The 14,416-nt window shown below is 38.4% G+C and overlaps 1 protein-coding gene across 1 annotated transcript in view; it reads left to right on the forward strand.

The window, feature by feature from the left end:
- ATP8A2 (ATPase phospholipid transporting 8A2) overlaps nt 1–14,416 on the forward strand; it is a gene marked incomplete at its 5' end in the record, with an annotated part of 312,234 nt that overhangs the window by 109,681 nt on the left and 188,137 nt on the right. The window contains one exon of the mRNA XM_079298009.1: nt 8,842–9,014. Coding sequence (XP_079154135.1) covers nt 8,842–9,014 — 173 coding nt within the window. The remainder of the gene's footprint in view (nt 1–8,841; nt 9,015–14,416) is intronic.

Here is a 14,416-nt window from a genome sequence, read left to right on the forward strand (position 1 = left end):
TCCAGTCTTTTATACATGAATAAACATGGATTTCTTACTTGCTAGCAATGATAAAACTAATTTAATGTAGTTCTGGCTGCATTGGTTGGCCATTCTTTGTCTCAGTTGTAATCTCATTGAGTCAGGATGGCCATATTTTATTTACATCAACCACAGTGGTATAATAGCGATAATACATGTACACTTTGTGTAATTAAAAACCCCATACACAGATAGAGGTATAAATATATGAAAAAGTCAGTACCTGTAGAAGAGATCTGAATCTTTGAAGCATTCTACCTGAAACTTAGGAGTGACCTAATTGCCTTCCTGTTGCCTTCCTGTACCTGAAAGGAGGAGCTTGCTAGAAAGTTGGAGAGAGACTGTTTACAGGAACATATAGTGACAGGAGAAAGGGGAATGGTTTCAAACTGCAAGAGGGTGGGTTTAGATTACATGTTGAGAAAAAATTACTTACTGTGAGGGTGGTGAAATGCTGAAACAGGTTGCCCAGGGAAACTTTAGATGCCCCATGCCTGGAAGTGTTTAAAGCCAGGCTGGATGGAACTCTGTGCAACCTAGTCTAGGGATGGGGTTGGAACTAGATGATCTTTCAACCCTAAACATCCTGTGATGTCACCTAAGGAGAAAATACCCTCTTTAGGGGGATAGTGTGGAGTAAATTATAGACTGACTTGTATTTCCACATACCGATGTTATTTTCTTGGCTGAATTCTCCTCAGCTGTTTGAGGGCATTGACATATTCACACCTTAAAACAGAAGCCTGTGGTTCAGATGTTGTAACAGAGAATCCTGTATCTTTGTGATCTAAAGCAGAAAGTTGTGGTGTCTCCTTGATCTGAAGGTTTATCCATCAGATTGAGAAGTGGGCTTTTATCTCTGAGAAATTACTTGATAGAAATGTAACTTCCTGAAGGTCTAAACAAGAGCAGGCTTCTGCTTTGTTGGCTTCCAGGAAAAAGCTGGATTATTATATTCCAAAAAGAAAAAGTAGAAGGAAATAAAAAGTCCATTTTGTTGAATGAATTTAATAGAGCTAAAATATCAAAACGTAAAGACACTGAATTATTCTAGCATATTAGCAAAACTAACAGACTGCTTCCTCTTGGCAGAGTATAGTTGATTTTAGTAATCACACAAATGTTTTGGTGTCCAGAACAAGCATTTCTTCTTTGGCCTTTCTGTGGTATGAGATATAAACAATCCTAATATGCACCATAAAATGTTCTGTGGTAAAATATCTATCATATACTGAAAGCATTAGACAAAATCACCTACACATAGCAGTTTTGGAGTAAATGAAGTAAGTAAATGCTGTTCTTAGTGTGAAGAGAACAGGGTTGTGATTATAATATCTGAAATCCTTGGTCATCCCAGGATACACATGCTTCTTGCTAAAGTTAGAAATATTAAAAAATGTCAAACTGAACAAATGTGGTATTGTCTTTCATAGTATTTGAATCACATTTGATGAATTGCCCTTTTGACTTCAGTTGTTTCTACAATTGTTTCTTACGCTGCCAGCTTTGCCTTCTTGGAACTCCAGGAAGGGTTGCAAAAGACTCATGGCTTTCAAGATGGTGCCTTTGGCAACTGTATTGCACTGGATAACTACTTAGGATGTCAGTCCTTTGGTCTGAGAACGCTGAGACTTTTGTCACTTTTCTTGATTTTATTTTATTTTATTTTTTAATGAATCAGTATTTTAGTCAGTATTACAGTGAAGACTGGCATTTTCAAGATGCCACTGCTATAATCAGCATCTCTCTCTTTAATGAGGAACAAGTAATGCTGCAGAAAACTCCAGGTTTTATTTCAGAGGCTAAGATACAAGGATCATCACTTCTGGCCACACACACTGCCATGTTATTTAATCTGCAAGGTGGGAATTGACTAGTTAGTGAAGTCTTGAACAAGTCAATTTTACTTCTGAATTTGGCAAAAGCCTCTCTTTGCACCAAATTAATCCCTCCTTCTCCCCACTGCCCCAAAGCCTCTCCAGCTCTGGAGTTGCAGAGGAGACTTAATATGTATTCTGTATTATAGATGCTGCTTTTCTTCACTGAGAGCCTGAAGTTTAGTGTTCAGCCACCTGACATAGTACATTAAGTTTGCTTGAATACTTAACCATGTACTTTTTGAGTAGTCAGCTCTTTGATGCCCCTCCTTACCACGATCTTGAACTGATCTTGGAGGTACTATGTAGAACACTCTTGGAGATAGAGGTACAGTTGACAGGACAGATGTTCCTTCAGGCTGTATTTTTTTTTTTTTTTTTTATTTAACCAAGTTTCTTGGCTCCTGCATAATAAGTTTGTTGCAGAACTGGAAACATCCTTGAATCTTTCTCTACGGCACTTGTTACAGCTATTGATGGGCATATTCACCTGGGCTTTCAGCCCCTGGATACAAAAATTCTAGTATGATCTGTTTATCTTATATCTGAAGGCAAGATTTGGACTGAATATGTGGTAACCTGAGACTTGCTATGCAGATTAAGGACTCTGTATCAAGACATTTTAAATTACTTGTCTAACTGAAGGTTGAAGCTAAATTCAAGGCTATGAAAATGATTTGACTGAACCCATCTAATATCTCTGAGCCCTCCATATGATGTTTTTCTTGGCACAGTAGGAGATCATATTCATCAAGTAGAATCATAGTGTTATTAAATAAGCAGTTCTGCCATGTCAGATCAGTGACAGTCATTTGATAGACATGTTTTAGGAATGGCTGTGAGCTGTCATCGGAGTAGTCACACTGTGTGTTCTTATGTGTCTAAATCAGCATGTGACACAGGCTGAGCACTGCAGTAATACTGAGCAACAGCTATTGATGGGCCTGTTTGTTAGTTTTTCTCTTAGTTTTGATTCTACTTGAAAGAGTAAATTGAAGGTATGCAGCTGGGATCTATCTTCCATGAACCATTTGCTAAATGGTTTTGTGTGTACAGGTTGAATTTGAAGTGCATCCTGTATTGTAAAAGTACTCAGGTTTCATCTAAACTGGGAGACATTGGTACTATTTATTTTGCAATGCGAACTAGTGAAGGATTCACAATTAGTCTTTGGCTTTTGAAGGTTTGCCTGGCTCTCAACTACAATGTCCTTATATGCTCTTGTTCTGTAAATCTAAGGAAGGGATCAACTCTTAAAATTGGGTTTCAGAAATACATAATTTTCAGAGTCATCTCTCCAAAGTGCAGTTTTCAGTGAATTAGTAAACAAAACAACCTCCCTGCTATTATTTCTACTTCTGGCCTTATAAGAACTTTACAGATGATGTATTTTCATGATTACAGCCTGCTCTGTTGCACATGTGCTGCCTCATGTGTTGCACTGTGTAGCAAGATGAATGTCCATATTGCTGTCAAGTTTGTTTTGGTTTTTGTTTTCTTTTTCGCATTGTAATATGGTTTTAAGAGTAGAAGAAAGCCAGAGTGGTTTTGTGGATACTCTTAATAATTTCCTTACTGTTGAAAGTGTGCAAATACTTCTTTGAAAATTTTTGTGAGTTGAATTTGGAGATCCATGTTGTTGTAGAGTTGATTGTATTACGCCATACATATTCCAATGTTAGTAACTAACTATTTTAAATCTTACTGATGTCTTGATATCCATTTTATGGTCCTTAAACCTGACTTTTGTATCAGTTTATGTAAGCAGGTGACACATTTCACCTAGAAAATACAGCTATGTTTGAATTGGTATTTCCATCCCCAGCTTAATTCTTAGAGTACACAGAAGGAATTAAATAACCAACTGAAGATTGATCAATTGTAGGAATCACAAAAGAGAGGGAACAGAGGAATATGACAAGAAGTCCTGTAGCTGCACTACTGCCATAAAGTAATCTTCACTAGACTTTGTGGCCATATGCTTTGCACCCTTCCTTATCATTAGGTGTTTAGAAGTTGCCTGTTTGCTTTCAGAAATTGAAATAGTTTGCTGACTTACTCAAGTTTGGTACTAAACTTGGAAGATTGGCAAAAGTGAGGATCTTTTCTGAAAGTGGTGTTTCTTTCCAGGTTTCAAGGTTAAAGGTTTAAAGGTTAGCTCTTGCATATCTGCTATTTTATTGTGGAAAGCACTTCCAGTGACTATTCTGCCCAGTGGGTGTTGCTTTAAATAGTTCTATTCTGTTTTGCCATCTTTGGTTTAAACATTAGTTTTTCTTGCTTTTGTGTGGATTATTCTTCTTCTCCTGTAAATTTGCTTGTGCCAGATGTCTTTACAGATCTCTCTGGCACAGCAGTCAGGCAGATTGAAGTCAAAGACTTCACCTGAAATGGCGATGCTTCTAGGTTGCAATTAAGATACAGTGGAAAATTTCCCATGGAGTAGGATTGGCCAGTGTTATCTTGATTGGGGTTATGCAATGGATTCCTTTCTTATTCATAAGTTGTCCTTGGAATATTTTTTACTTAACATTGGGGGAAGGGGACGTGACTGGTATTTTGATTGAAACCACTTTTTTCAGTACAGTGAAATAATTGTTACATCTGATGATTCAGATTATCCACAGATGGGAAGGAAAGCAGCAGCTGTAAAAAGTAAATTCTTGGATTGGTAAAATAAACTGAGCTGGCACTTCAGTGCACTCTAGTGAGTAGCAGATTGTGCAATTTATATAACCTCATTTATATCAGAGCTAGTGGTTTGGAAATTAATTATAGGATGATGGAAGAAGTTAACTTGGAGAACCCTTTAAACTGCTGTAGCTAGCAGTACTTTCTAGAAAACTACAGAAGCAAATAGTATTTGCAATTGACTGAGCTTATAGTTAAACCAATGTGTATGTTTAATATCTCTTACTGCTGGAGCTTGTTGTGTGAGGGTCATGTTAGGTCTTCTGAGATGGAGGAATGGCTGTTCAAGAAGGCTGAATCTCTGATTTGGAAGGAACCCACAAGGATAGTCAAGTCCAACTCTACAGTGAATGGCTCATATGAAGATCATATCCATGATGATCTTGTGAAAATATGGTGGAAATGGAAAACATGAAAACACATTATTAGCACCATGCTCCAACCAACCGAGAGTACATGAAATGTGGGCAGCCAGAATGTAAGGCTGATTTTGGCCTTATGGGGGTATGGCTGTCAGAAGTCACAGATCCAGGGGTGAGTGGCTCTCTTCAGCTAAAGATGCCTTCTGGTGTGATTCTGCAAGCCACTGACTTCTTGAGATCTCTTTCCTTGGGGACCATGGGTGGCTGTATACTTACAGTAAACCACGAGTGTAGTGGCTGCACAAAATTCTATTCTTTCTATCTCCTGCTGTCATTTCCGTGACTTTGTGAGCCTTTCCAGGGAAGAAGTGCAGGGGAGGAAGGAGAAGATTTGGATCTGATTATCATCTAATTGTGTAATTCTTCTCTGGGTATCAGCATTTTTGTAGGATAAGATTAGAGAATGGCTATTATCCTGCTGGAGTCTTCTGCACTTGGTGATTGCAAGTCCTTCTGAGTTCTGTTTTTTATTGGCAGGTAACTGATACTGTCATTCTCTGTTGGATACTGTATTGTCTCACACACTAACATTTCTTGTTGTAGTGTGCAAAACTCTGGTGGGAGGGAATGGGCAGTATGGTGCACTGCTTCAAAAACAACCCAACCAAAGCAAAAAACCCCTAAGAGCAGCAACAAACACCATCCAATGGCACGTAGTGCATAGAAAAAAACATGCTTAAGAGCTAATTGTATAACCTGGACAACATTCCTAATGTTTCTTATTACAGCATAAGGAGTCTGCTCGTTTTTGGTGAAATCAGCAGAGTTTCTGATTAAGTTAATTGCATTGACTTCCCAGTTGGCTTTAAGCATCATGTGAAAAGCATTATGTTCACCCACAAGATAAAAACCTGGTAAATCCCAGAATGTTTGTCAGTATGGTAGTTCAAATATAAAGCTGGACACAGCAGGGATTTTTCTTTAGGTTTTAGGAAGTGAAAATATACAGGCACGCTATCACAAGGTTTGTTAAAGATCCTGAGCATAAAATCCAGAGAAGACCACACAAACTCTGCTTCAGGATGTTTTTGTTTTCTGCCTGTCAACAAATTTAGTCTGCTATGAAGATTTGTAATAGTGAACTAATAATGTTACTTCATGTTCTGTATGGAAACTATGCACACAGAGAACAATAAAATCTGAAAGTTTATTTTGAGGCAGTAATGCAAGTTAATGCTCTGCTGGATGTTTGCATTTGCGACTTGTTAAAATGGAAATGGAAAACAAACAGGAAGAGCAGGTGAGATAGGGTTGGTTTTTTTGGGGGGTTTTTTTTGTTGATTTTTTTAATGGATTATAGCACTATGTCTTGAAATTACTCAAGTACAGAGATTGTAATAACCTTAACCCTTAAATATATTTATGTCAGAATTGTTCATATTTTTAGGAACAAGTCCCCCCATTGTGTCAAAGGTCTAAAAGTAGAATAAAAATAAATTAAAACCTGATTTCCTTTGCTTTTTCAGTTTGAGCTCTGTAGTTGACTTTTTAAAATCTGACTTTTTTTTTGTTCATATTTGTTCTCTGACACTTGGTAGTCTTATGAATGAGTTTTTAAGCCCTTGTAAAGCTCTAAACTGATAATGTTACTCTGATTCAAATCACTGCTTAAGCATGTGCACATGTCCTCTACTGGCTTATAAAGTGTTCATATTTATTAGAATGACTCACTGAATCAGGGCTACTAAAAAGATGAACTTTTCAGTTTTCACACCTTCTGACTTTTAAGTAAAGCTGTATATTTTTAATATTTGATGGAAATTGATATGCCAGAGCCATAAAGTTTGATTGGCAGGCACCTCTCTGGGTTTCCCCAGAGCAGATGGATGCTCTGTGGCTGGGAAGGAAAACCAAGTTTATTATGGCTAAGTGAAAGGCTTGCTATATTTGTTTCTAGTATTCTATTTCTGAGAGAACCCCTAACAAACTTGCCATTTAGTTTCATGGATACTCAGTAAAAAAGGCAGGGGTATTCCACAGGTGTGAGTTTATCCAGATAGTTTCTTAGGATTACTATTGATTTCTGCTCCATCATGCTGCTTCTAGTAAAGGATTGATTTAGTCTTGATGTGACTCGAAGAAACTTATCCCTTAACATCAAGCACAGAGTAAAAGCTGGGGATCAAAGTAAGGATTTTTATTTTAGTTACCAGTAATGAGTTGCCCACACAAGGATGTAGTTCCCCATGGTTTCCAAATGTTTGTTCCCCTGCTTGCTTAAAAAGTCTTCATTATTATATACCCAGTGAGAATGGGGTCTGGTTTATTTGGCTTAATTACCCTGGCCTATAGGAGCAATAGTTGTTTTGTTTGTTTTTCTTTAAACACAGCAATTTTAAGTAGTTGGAAGAAACAGAAATAATGATGAATGCTTTTTTACTGTATAACTTGTTAGGTTACAAGTTAGCCATGCATATGGAGGAGTGTATTGGGAGTTTTCCAAAGTGCTAGTAAAATGAAGTGCTTGATATGTCATCCCTGATTAATAGTGTTTTGGGTTATTATTAACAGTGTTACTAGTTCTGTGTCATCCAGGGCATTAATAAGATGAGGCTTATCCATAGCCATGATATAAGATATGGAGAGACTAGTGATCTCAACTGATGAGAAATATCACCTTTTATAAGTTTTCCTGTGGCTTTTTCTTTTGAGCAATGGATTATGGATATTTAGTAACCCTCCTGAACTTGTCCTCAGATTTTCCTTTCTCTCTGTAGGGGGGAGTAGTTGGGCTCTGGCCTCCTTTGGGTCAGGTGAAAAATGAGGCTTTTCCCTCTGAAGTGCCCAAGTGCTAGACAGGGAATAAGGACAGGGGAGTTCTCCCTTGGTTTCACATAGTCAGAGAAGCATTTAATCCCATGTGTGCATTCAGGAGAAGGACAGGGGTTAATTCTGCACTTGAGAGCAGGAAAAATGTTTAAGCAAGACTGAGAGGAAGCAGTAAAGAAATGGCACTCCAAGATCCCAGGGGCAAGTGCTCTTGCGATAAAATTCTATTATTGATACCATTACCCAAACTGTATCCATTATACCATCCTTGGAGTTTCTGTGAATGTTGTCACTGCACAGCAGAGTTGAACTAGATAAAACAGCTTTCTTCCCAGAAGACTTACCCTTGTTTTCCAAGCACTGGTCTCTAATGGTTTAAGCACAGTCATCTACTTTGTGTTAGATTTTCAGGTGCAGTGTAAATAAGGCATGCCATGAAGTCATAAATCTAATTCCTCACATTTTAATGGGGAAACAGAGAATTATGCAGTCATTATTTTCAAGAAGAAAGTGCAAAAGATGTCTGAAGTGTCTGAAATGGCTGAATTGTGTTCTCTGTCACACTCATTAACTTAATCTGTGGGTTTGCCTCCAGTTTGGGGCTAGTTTTCTAGTGAAACAGAGTGAGTTTGTTTTCATTATCATACTAATGAGTGGGGTGAGAAAAATGATCTGCAAAGCAACTTTTCCTCTTTCCCCCCACCCTTCCCCTTTGTGGCCTGATTCCTTTCCCACCTGTATGGCCCAGGAAAGATAATGTATTTGGGGCTACAGTTGGGAAGGCTCTGTCACAACTGCTTTGGGCACATCCATCAACCAGCACTGTGTGGTAAAGAGCTAGAGCCTGCTCTGAAACAAGACACATTCCTAGGCAAGCAGAGGCAGCTTCTGCTGATTTGTGACACCAGTCAGTATATTTGCATAAGATACTGTTAACACATTATCTCATATCTGTGCCAGCTGGGGTGAGTGTGTGCTACAGTCTGGAGATACCTTGCTCTACTTTGAAGGCACTTTGCTTGTATTAGGAAGAAACATTTTCTTTCTTTTTGTTACTACAGGCAACAAGAGCTTCTCTGACTCAACATTGTACCAGTCTGGGGGAGTCACTGGGCAAGGAAAACGATATTGCCCTGATTATTGATGGCCACACACTGAAGTATGCCCTTTCATTTGAAGTCAGGCGGAGCTTTCTGGACTTGGCACTTTCCTGTAAAGCAGTCATTTGTTGCAGGTAAGGAATTCTGTGACTGTTTTTGGTAACAAGATGGGTATGAAGACTGTGAAATTCCTAGTATGCACACTATCACACTTAAGGATGCTGGAGAGCAGCTTGCTTAGTAGTGTCTTTCTTCCTCCTATGGAGGAGGAAGCATATCCTTTATTAAAATTGTGTCATCAAATAATACAATTCCTTCTGCCAGTGTCAGTCCCAGCTGAGTCAAATCTCTTCTATAAAGTGATGAAAGATTGTGAGAAAACATTGTGCCTGATTGTCCAATTATAGTAGACATTGATGAAAAGGAGTGGTATGGATGTCATTTGCAATCAAAATATTTGTGTGACTGTTCAGCTCAGCTCTAGAGAAGGTCTCTGGATGAATTTAAGTACTGATTTCTAGTAATATGTTATATGGGCATGTGATAACAATGCAATTTGTCCAATTAAAATGTTAGACTACTGCCTGTTTTGCTAAGTCACAAACAGCAACAAACTTTGCTGTGGATATAGCCATACACAGATATGGTGCTATGTCATGACTACTCCAGAAGAAAGGAAATAAGAGCCCCAAGGAAATGAGAAGCAAAAGCTGGCTTACTTTATTTTTTGTGTAGCAGGAAGACTGCATCATTTTTAACGTTGAAATATTATGTGGCTTTGAGGGGTGTGTGTGTTTGTGCTCATTGCTGGTATTTGGAGAGACCTGTGACCCTAAGAAGGATTGTTGCTTTAAGCAGGCAGGAAGTTTTATTTGCATTCTAGAAGCAAGATCTGCTTTGTGGGAAATGACTGTATGGAGACCTCGTACCACTTTTTTTTGCAGTTTTACTTACCTCATATGTGTGCACTTTTGTGCAAGTATCACATGGCAAAAGCAGTGCTGTCCATGTGCCTGAAATAGCTGAACCCTTGGGCTTTTTATCTGACTAGTTTATTTCTATTTGTTTTCTGGGCTGCTGTACTTCACGATACTGGGGCTAGAGCTGTTCCATGTGTTCATTAACCACCTGATGATTAGATGGAGTATGTCCTCAGCAAGTTTACAAATGATACAGGACTGAGGAGCGATTGATAACACTGAGGGCTTGGCTGCCCTTCTGAGAGACTTCAATAGGCTGAAGAATTGAGCAGTGAAATCTCATGAAGCTCAAGAAGGGGCAGTGCAAAGTCCTATGCCTAAGGAGTTACAGCCATTTTGCACCAATAAACTGTGGGGGTTGCTGAGCTAGAAAGCACCTTTGTCCAGAAGGATCTTGGTGGACAAGCTGACTGTGAGCCAGCAATGAACCCCAGTGGCAAAGCAAAGGCTGGTGATACCTGGGCTGCAGTGTAAAGAGCATTGGTAAAGGTTGAGGGAGGTGATCCTTCTCCACACTGGTGAGGTGACTTCTGGAATGTTGTGTCCAGTTCTGGGATCCTCCACATAAGATGCAAATGGATTTAATGGAGAGAGTTCAGTGTAGGATCATGAAGATGATGAAGGGGCTGGAGCATCTGTCATACCAAGAGAATCTGAGAGCTGAAAGTGTTCAGCCTAGAGAAAAGGAGGCTCAGAGGAGGTTTTGCCAGTTTGTATGAATATGAAATAGAAGTGAATGAAGATGAGGGAGAAGGCTCTTCCCTGTAGTGTTCAATGACAGCAGTTTTTCTTCTGCTGCTGATTATTTATTTTTAAATTTGGGCAGGGAGCTGGAAGAAGAAGGCACAAAGCCTTAGAGCAGAGGTCTCATTTCTACAGCAGTTTTGTGGAGTGACAAGTGTTTTATAAGAGGGAGCTAACACAAGTGCAACCATCTTCAGAATGCAACAGGCCCCAGTGTAGGGCCATTGAGAGGGCCAGAGAAAAGGTCAAGGTACCTTGGGCTTTGAGAGCACCAAGTGCCTGGGAAGGGAACTGACCCTGTGTTGTGCTCTGTTTGAGGGGAAGTTAACAAACACAGAGCAGATAGAAAGCTCCTGGTTTTTTACTCTATCACAATGCTTTGGCAGAGATCCTTCCAAGGCACTTTGTTAGTTTATTTCTCAAAGATTTGACAAGTTAAATCAAATGTAGCTGAAACAAATTATATATTGAAAATTATTAAAATTGCATATAAAATATATGTAATTATTTGAATGTAACAAATGGTCCTGTTTTGCCAGTGGACATGCCATACCAGACATTTCCTCTTTAATTATTTCATGAGAGGAACCAACAGGAGTTTTATTTATTAATGAATTAGCAAATTGAGAAACAATGCAGAAAAAATACTTAAAAGTATAAATCAAAGGGAAAGAGATGATGTAATTTCATATCTTAAAAGGAGGAATGAAAATAATTGAATTTTAAGTCCCCAGGGAAAAAGAGGAATGCTTTTAATAACCTTTAAGGCTTTTCAGGAACCTTCCAGTCACTTACCAGGTGCTTGATACCGAAGCAAGAAAAACATTTTTTTTTTTTTTTTAATGCTCTGGGTTGTTTTCGATAGTACTTTGTGTGTCAAATAAGGCAGTGCACTTATACTTCACAGTAAGAAGTTTTAAAATGGAATTGACAAAGAGGACATTTCAAATTAGAATTATTCCTCAAACAAGAATGTTAATTGGGAGGGGGATGTGGCTCTTTAACTTAGTGGTATGATGTTTAAACACAGTTAACCACAGGAGTTGCCTTGCTATTCTCAACATTGCATAAATTCATGGGGCTTAATATTTCATAAATTTGCTAAAATATTTTCATCTTCTCTGGGGAGTTTCAGCTGCATTTGCCATTCAAAATTTTTTTTAAATATAGTTAAGGCATACTGTATATTCATTTTCTGGGCTTTAGGCATAAACTGTAGTTGAACTTAACTCTCAGGGGTAATCCCTTAAAATGAAACTGTAGTAAACCTGGCTCCTTTTTGCATTAAGAGGGAGAGATGGTATCTTCTGATGGGGTTAAGTCTTCCACTGTTACAGTGTCTCTAGCAGGCCACTGGCACAGTGGAGAAAAATATACCCCTCGGGAGACTTGGTAAAGCTAGCAAAATCAAACAACTCTTTAAGAAAAAGCCATGTTTGTTAAAAGTTTTTTCAGAGGCTGACAGATCTTATTATCTTTCCTCACTTTGACTGGGATGTCAGTATGTCAAAAGCAAGCAAAACTTACTTTTCAGTGGAAGTAAATGTTATTTGGAAGGCAGTTGAACTCATGACTTCATTTATGAGATCTGAGCTAATGATTGCCCGTCTCTGGCTTTCAAATGTTCCTTTAATGGACCTGTTTTTAGTGATGTTTTGTGAGACACGAAATGTTAAGGCTTGGGTAGAAGTGAGATTATTCTTTTAATGACAAAATGGAGTGTTATCATTCTTTTAGTATTTATACACTAACTGGTAGGTACAGCATGTTGCTGCATTTGGCTTTGAATATAAAAGTAGCAGAGAAGTATATAACTTGTGTTATGGCATTTAATATTTAATCATTTAATATTTTAAAAAGTCAATAGAATTTTTAATTTATATTTCATTCTCTACTGAAGAGCCTGCCTTGAATTGGAAGTATTTGTAGTTGAATTAATGCAGTGTTTCAGAAACATATTTTTGTGACTATGCTTTGGGAACTTTTTGTTATTGTTGAACAGAACTTCTTTGCAGGTGGCAGTGACTCTGCTTTTGTATGGGTTTAATGCCATATTAAAAAGACATCCATTAGACAGAATCAATCCATCCGCTTTTAAGTGATTAAATCATTCTAAGCAGTTTATAAGTACTTTGGTACTTAAAATTAATTGCTGGACAGCAGAAGTAATCCTTAGCTTAATTTCATTCACAGGTGTAAGCACAACAAAACAAGCATCTCCAGAGAGATGCATAGCATAAGACCATCCCATGTTGGAATCTCTGCCTTAGTGAGACTCTTTTACTTCTGCTTGTATTACTGCCTGTTTCTGCAGTACTGCTCGAGGTGATGATGCTGGGATGTTTCTTTTCTGTATGTGTACTTAGATCTTGCAGCTTTTCAGCTGAGTGAACAGTGAGTTGATGCCATTGCAGCAGGGGTTTCAGGTAACAGGAAAATAAATAAAAATGTCTCAATTGCTGTACAATCCATCAGCTTTTCTGCTGTACTTAGATCACATGTCCTGTTCTGCACAGGCATCTATAAAGTGGTGCAGCATGAACAGAAGTTGAGAAAATCTAGCAACAGCAGTTTCTATGGACTGTCTGCTATTTCCACAAGGGCATTTGCTATGTCATGGCTACTACATCAGGATGATTTTTGCTTGGTTTTAGGTGTGAAAGGTGTGTGCAGCTGTTTCTCAGCATCTGAACACTGACTTCTGGAGGGGCTTCTGCCCAACCTCACCAGTTGACTTTAGGTGATAGTGGCACAAACTGCTGCTTTTAGTACCTTGAGCAATATTGGAGCTGTAGTGATAATAGTTAGGAGATGAGAAAATGTATGTTTTTTAAACATCCTCCCAGCAACAGGAAAACCCTGTTCTAGGTGTGTTGCTATTGCATGTAGCATACAGGAAGGCTGGGGTGAGGACATGAGCCCACAGGCATCACTCTGACAACAGACACTAAATGTTCTGAAATGAACATACCCTTTGACTAGAGTGTGTCTGCTTGGGTATTGAAAGGGAAGAGCTTTCATGTATTGAAAGCAGAAAGTTGGGGAAGGGAAGGCAAAAAGCAGCTTGTGAAGAATACATGTTGCTAATTGTTAGTCACTTCATGAGCTAAGGAGAGAGGAGAGATGAGGAGCCAAGAGAAAAGTTGTCTCAGCACTTCAAGTCGTAAAGCCATAGCTGGGGTGCTTCTGGTCTTCCATCATGATTTGGAGGAGACATTAATAACATAGCTGACAAAATGAACATCTGGAATACTTCTTAAATATTTATTCCCCCAACTCTGATATTGTTGCTGGTGTTAGTATTTGACAAAATGATTATTCTGTGCTGTGGTTCAGTGTGTATTTATTTATTGAATCAAAAAAGTGTCTTGCTGACTTTCATTAGATAAGATCCCCATTTTCATGACAAAAAATTGCAGTTCAATTCTGATTAACAGTATGCTAGCCAATTCTAATGATAATTGGTCCCAGAGAAAATAATGGATGTGTTATATTTTCCTGTATGTACATCTTGTGTTTCCCCTCATCTGTCACCTACTAAATAATCAATGCTCATTCTCTTGTTCTCTTCCTGCCAACTCATGACAGCAATATTCATCTCATGACTATGAAAACCATGAGGGAAGAAACATTCTGACAGCTTTAGTGCTTGTAGATAATTGAAGTGGGAGGAAGGTTTGGAGTTGCAACATTACATGGTGCTCTCTGCACTCTTGAATAAAGAATACTCACAGATGATTAGAAATGATCACCTAAACTGTTCAGTGTGTATGTAGGGATGTGTAAAGCAATCCTGGGACTTTCTTATGATT

Source organism: Erithacus rubecula, assembly GCF_903797595.1.
Source record: "Erithacus rubecula genome assembly, chromosome: 1".
NCBI lineage: Eukaryota > Metazoa > Chordata > Aves > Passeriformes > Muscicapidae > Erithacus > Erithacus rubecula.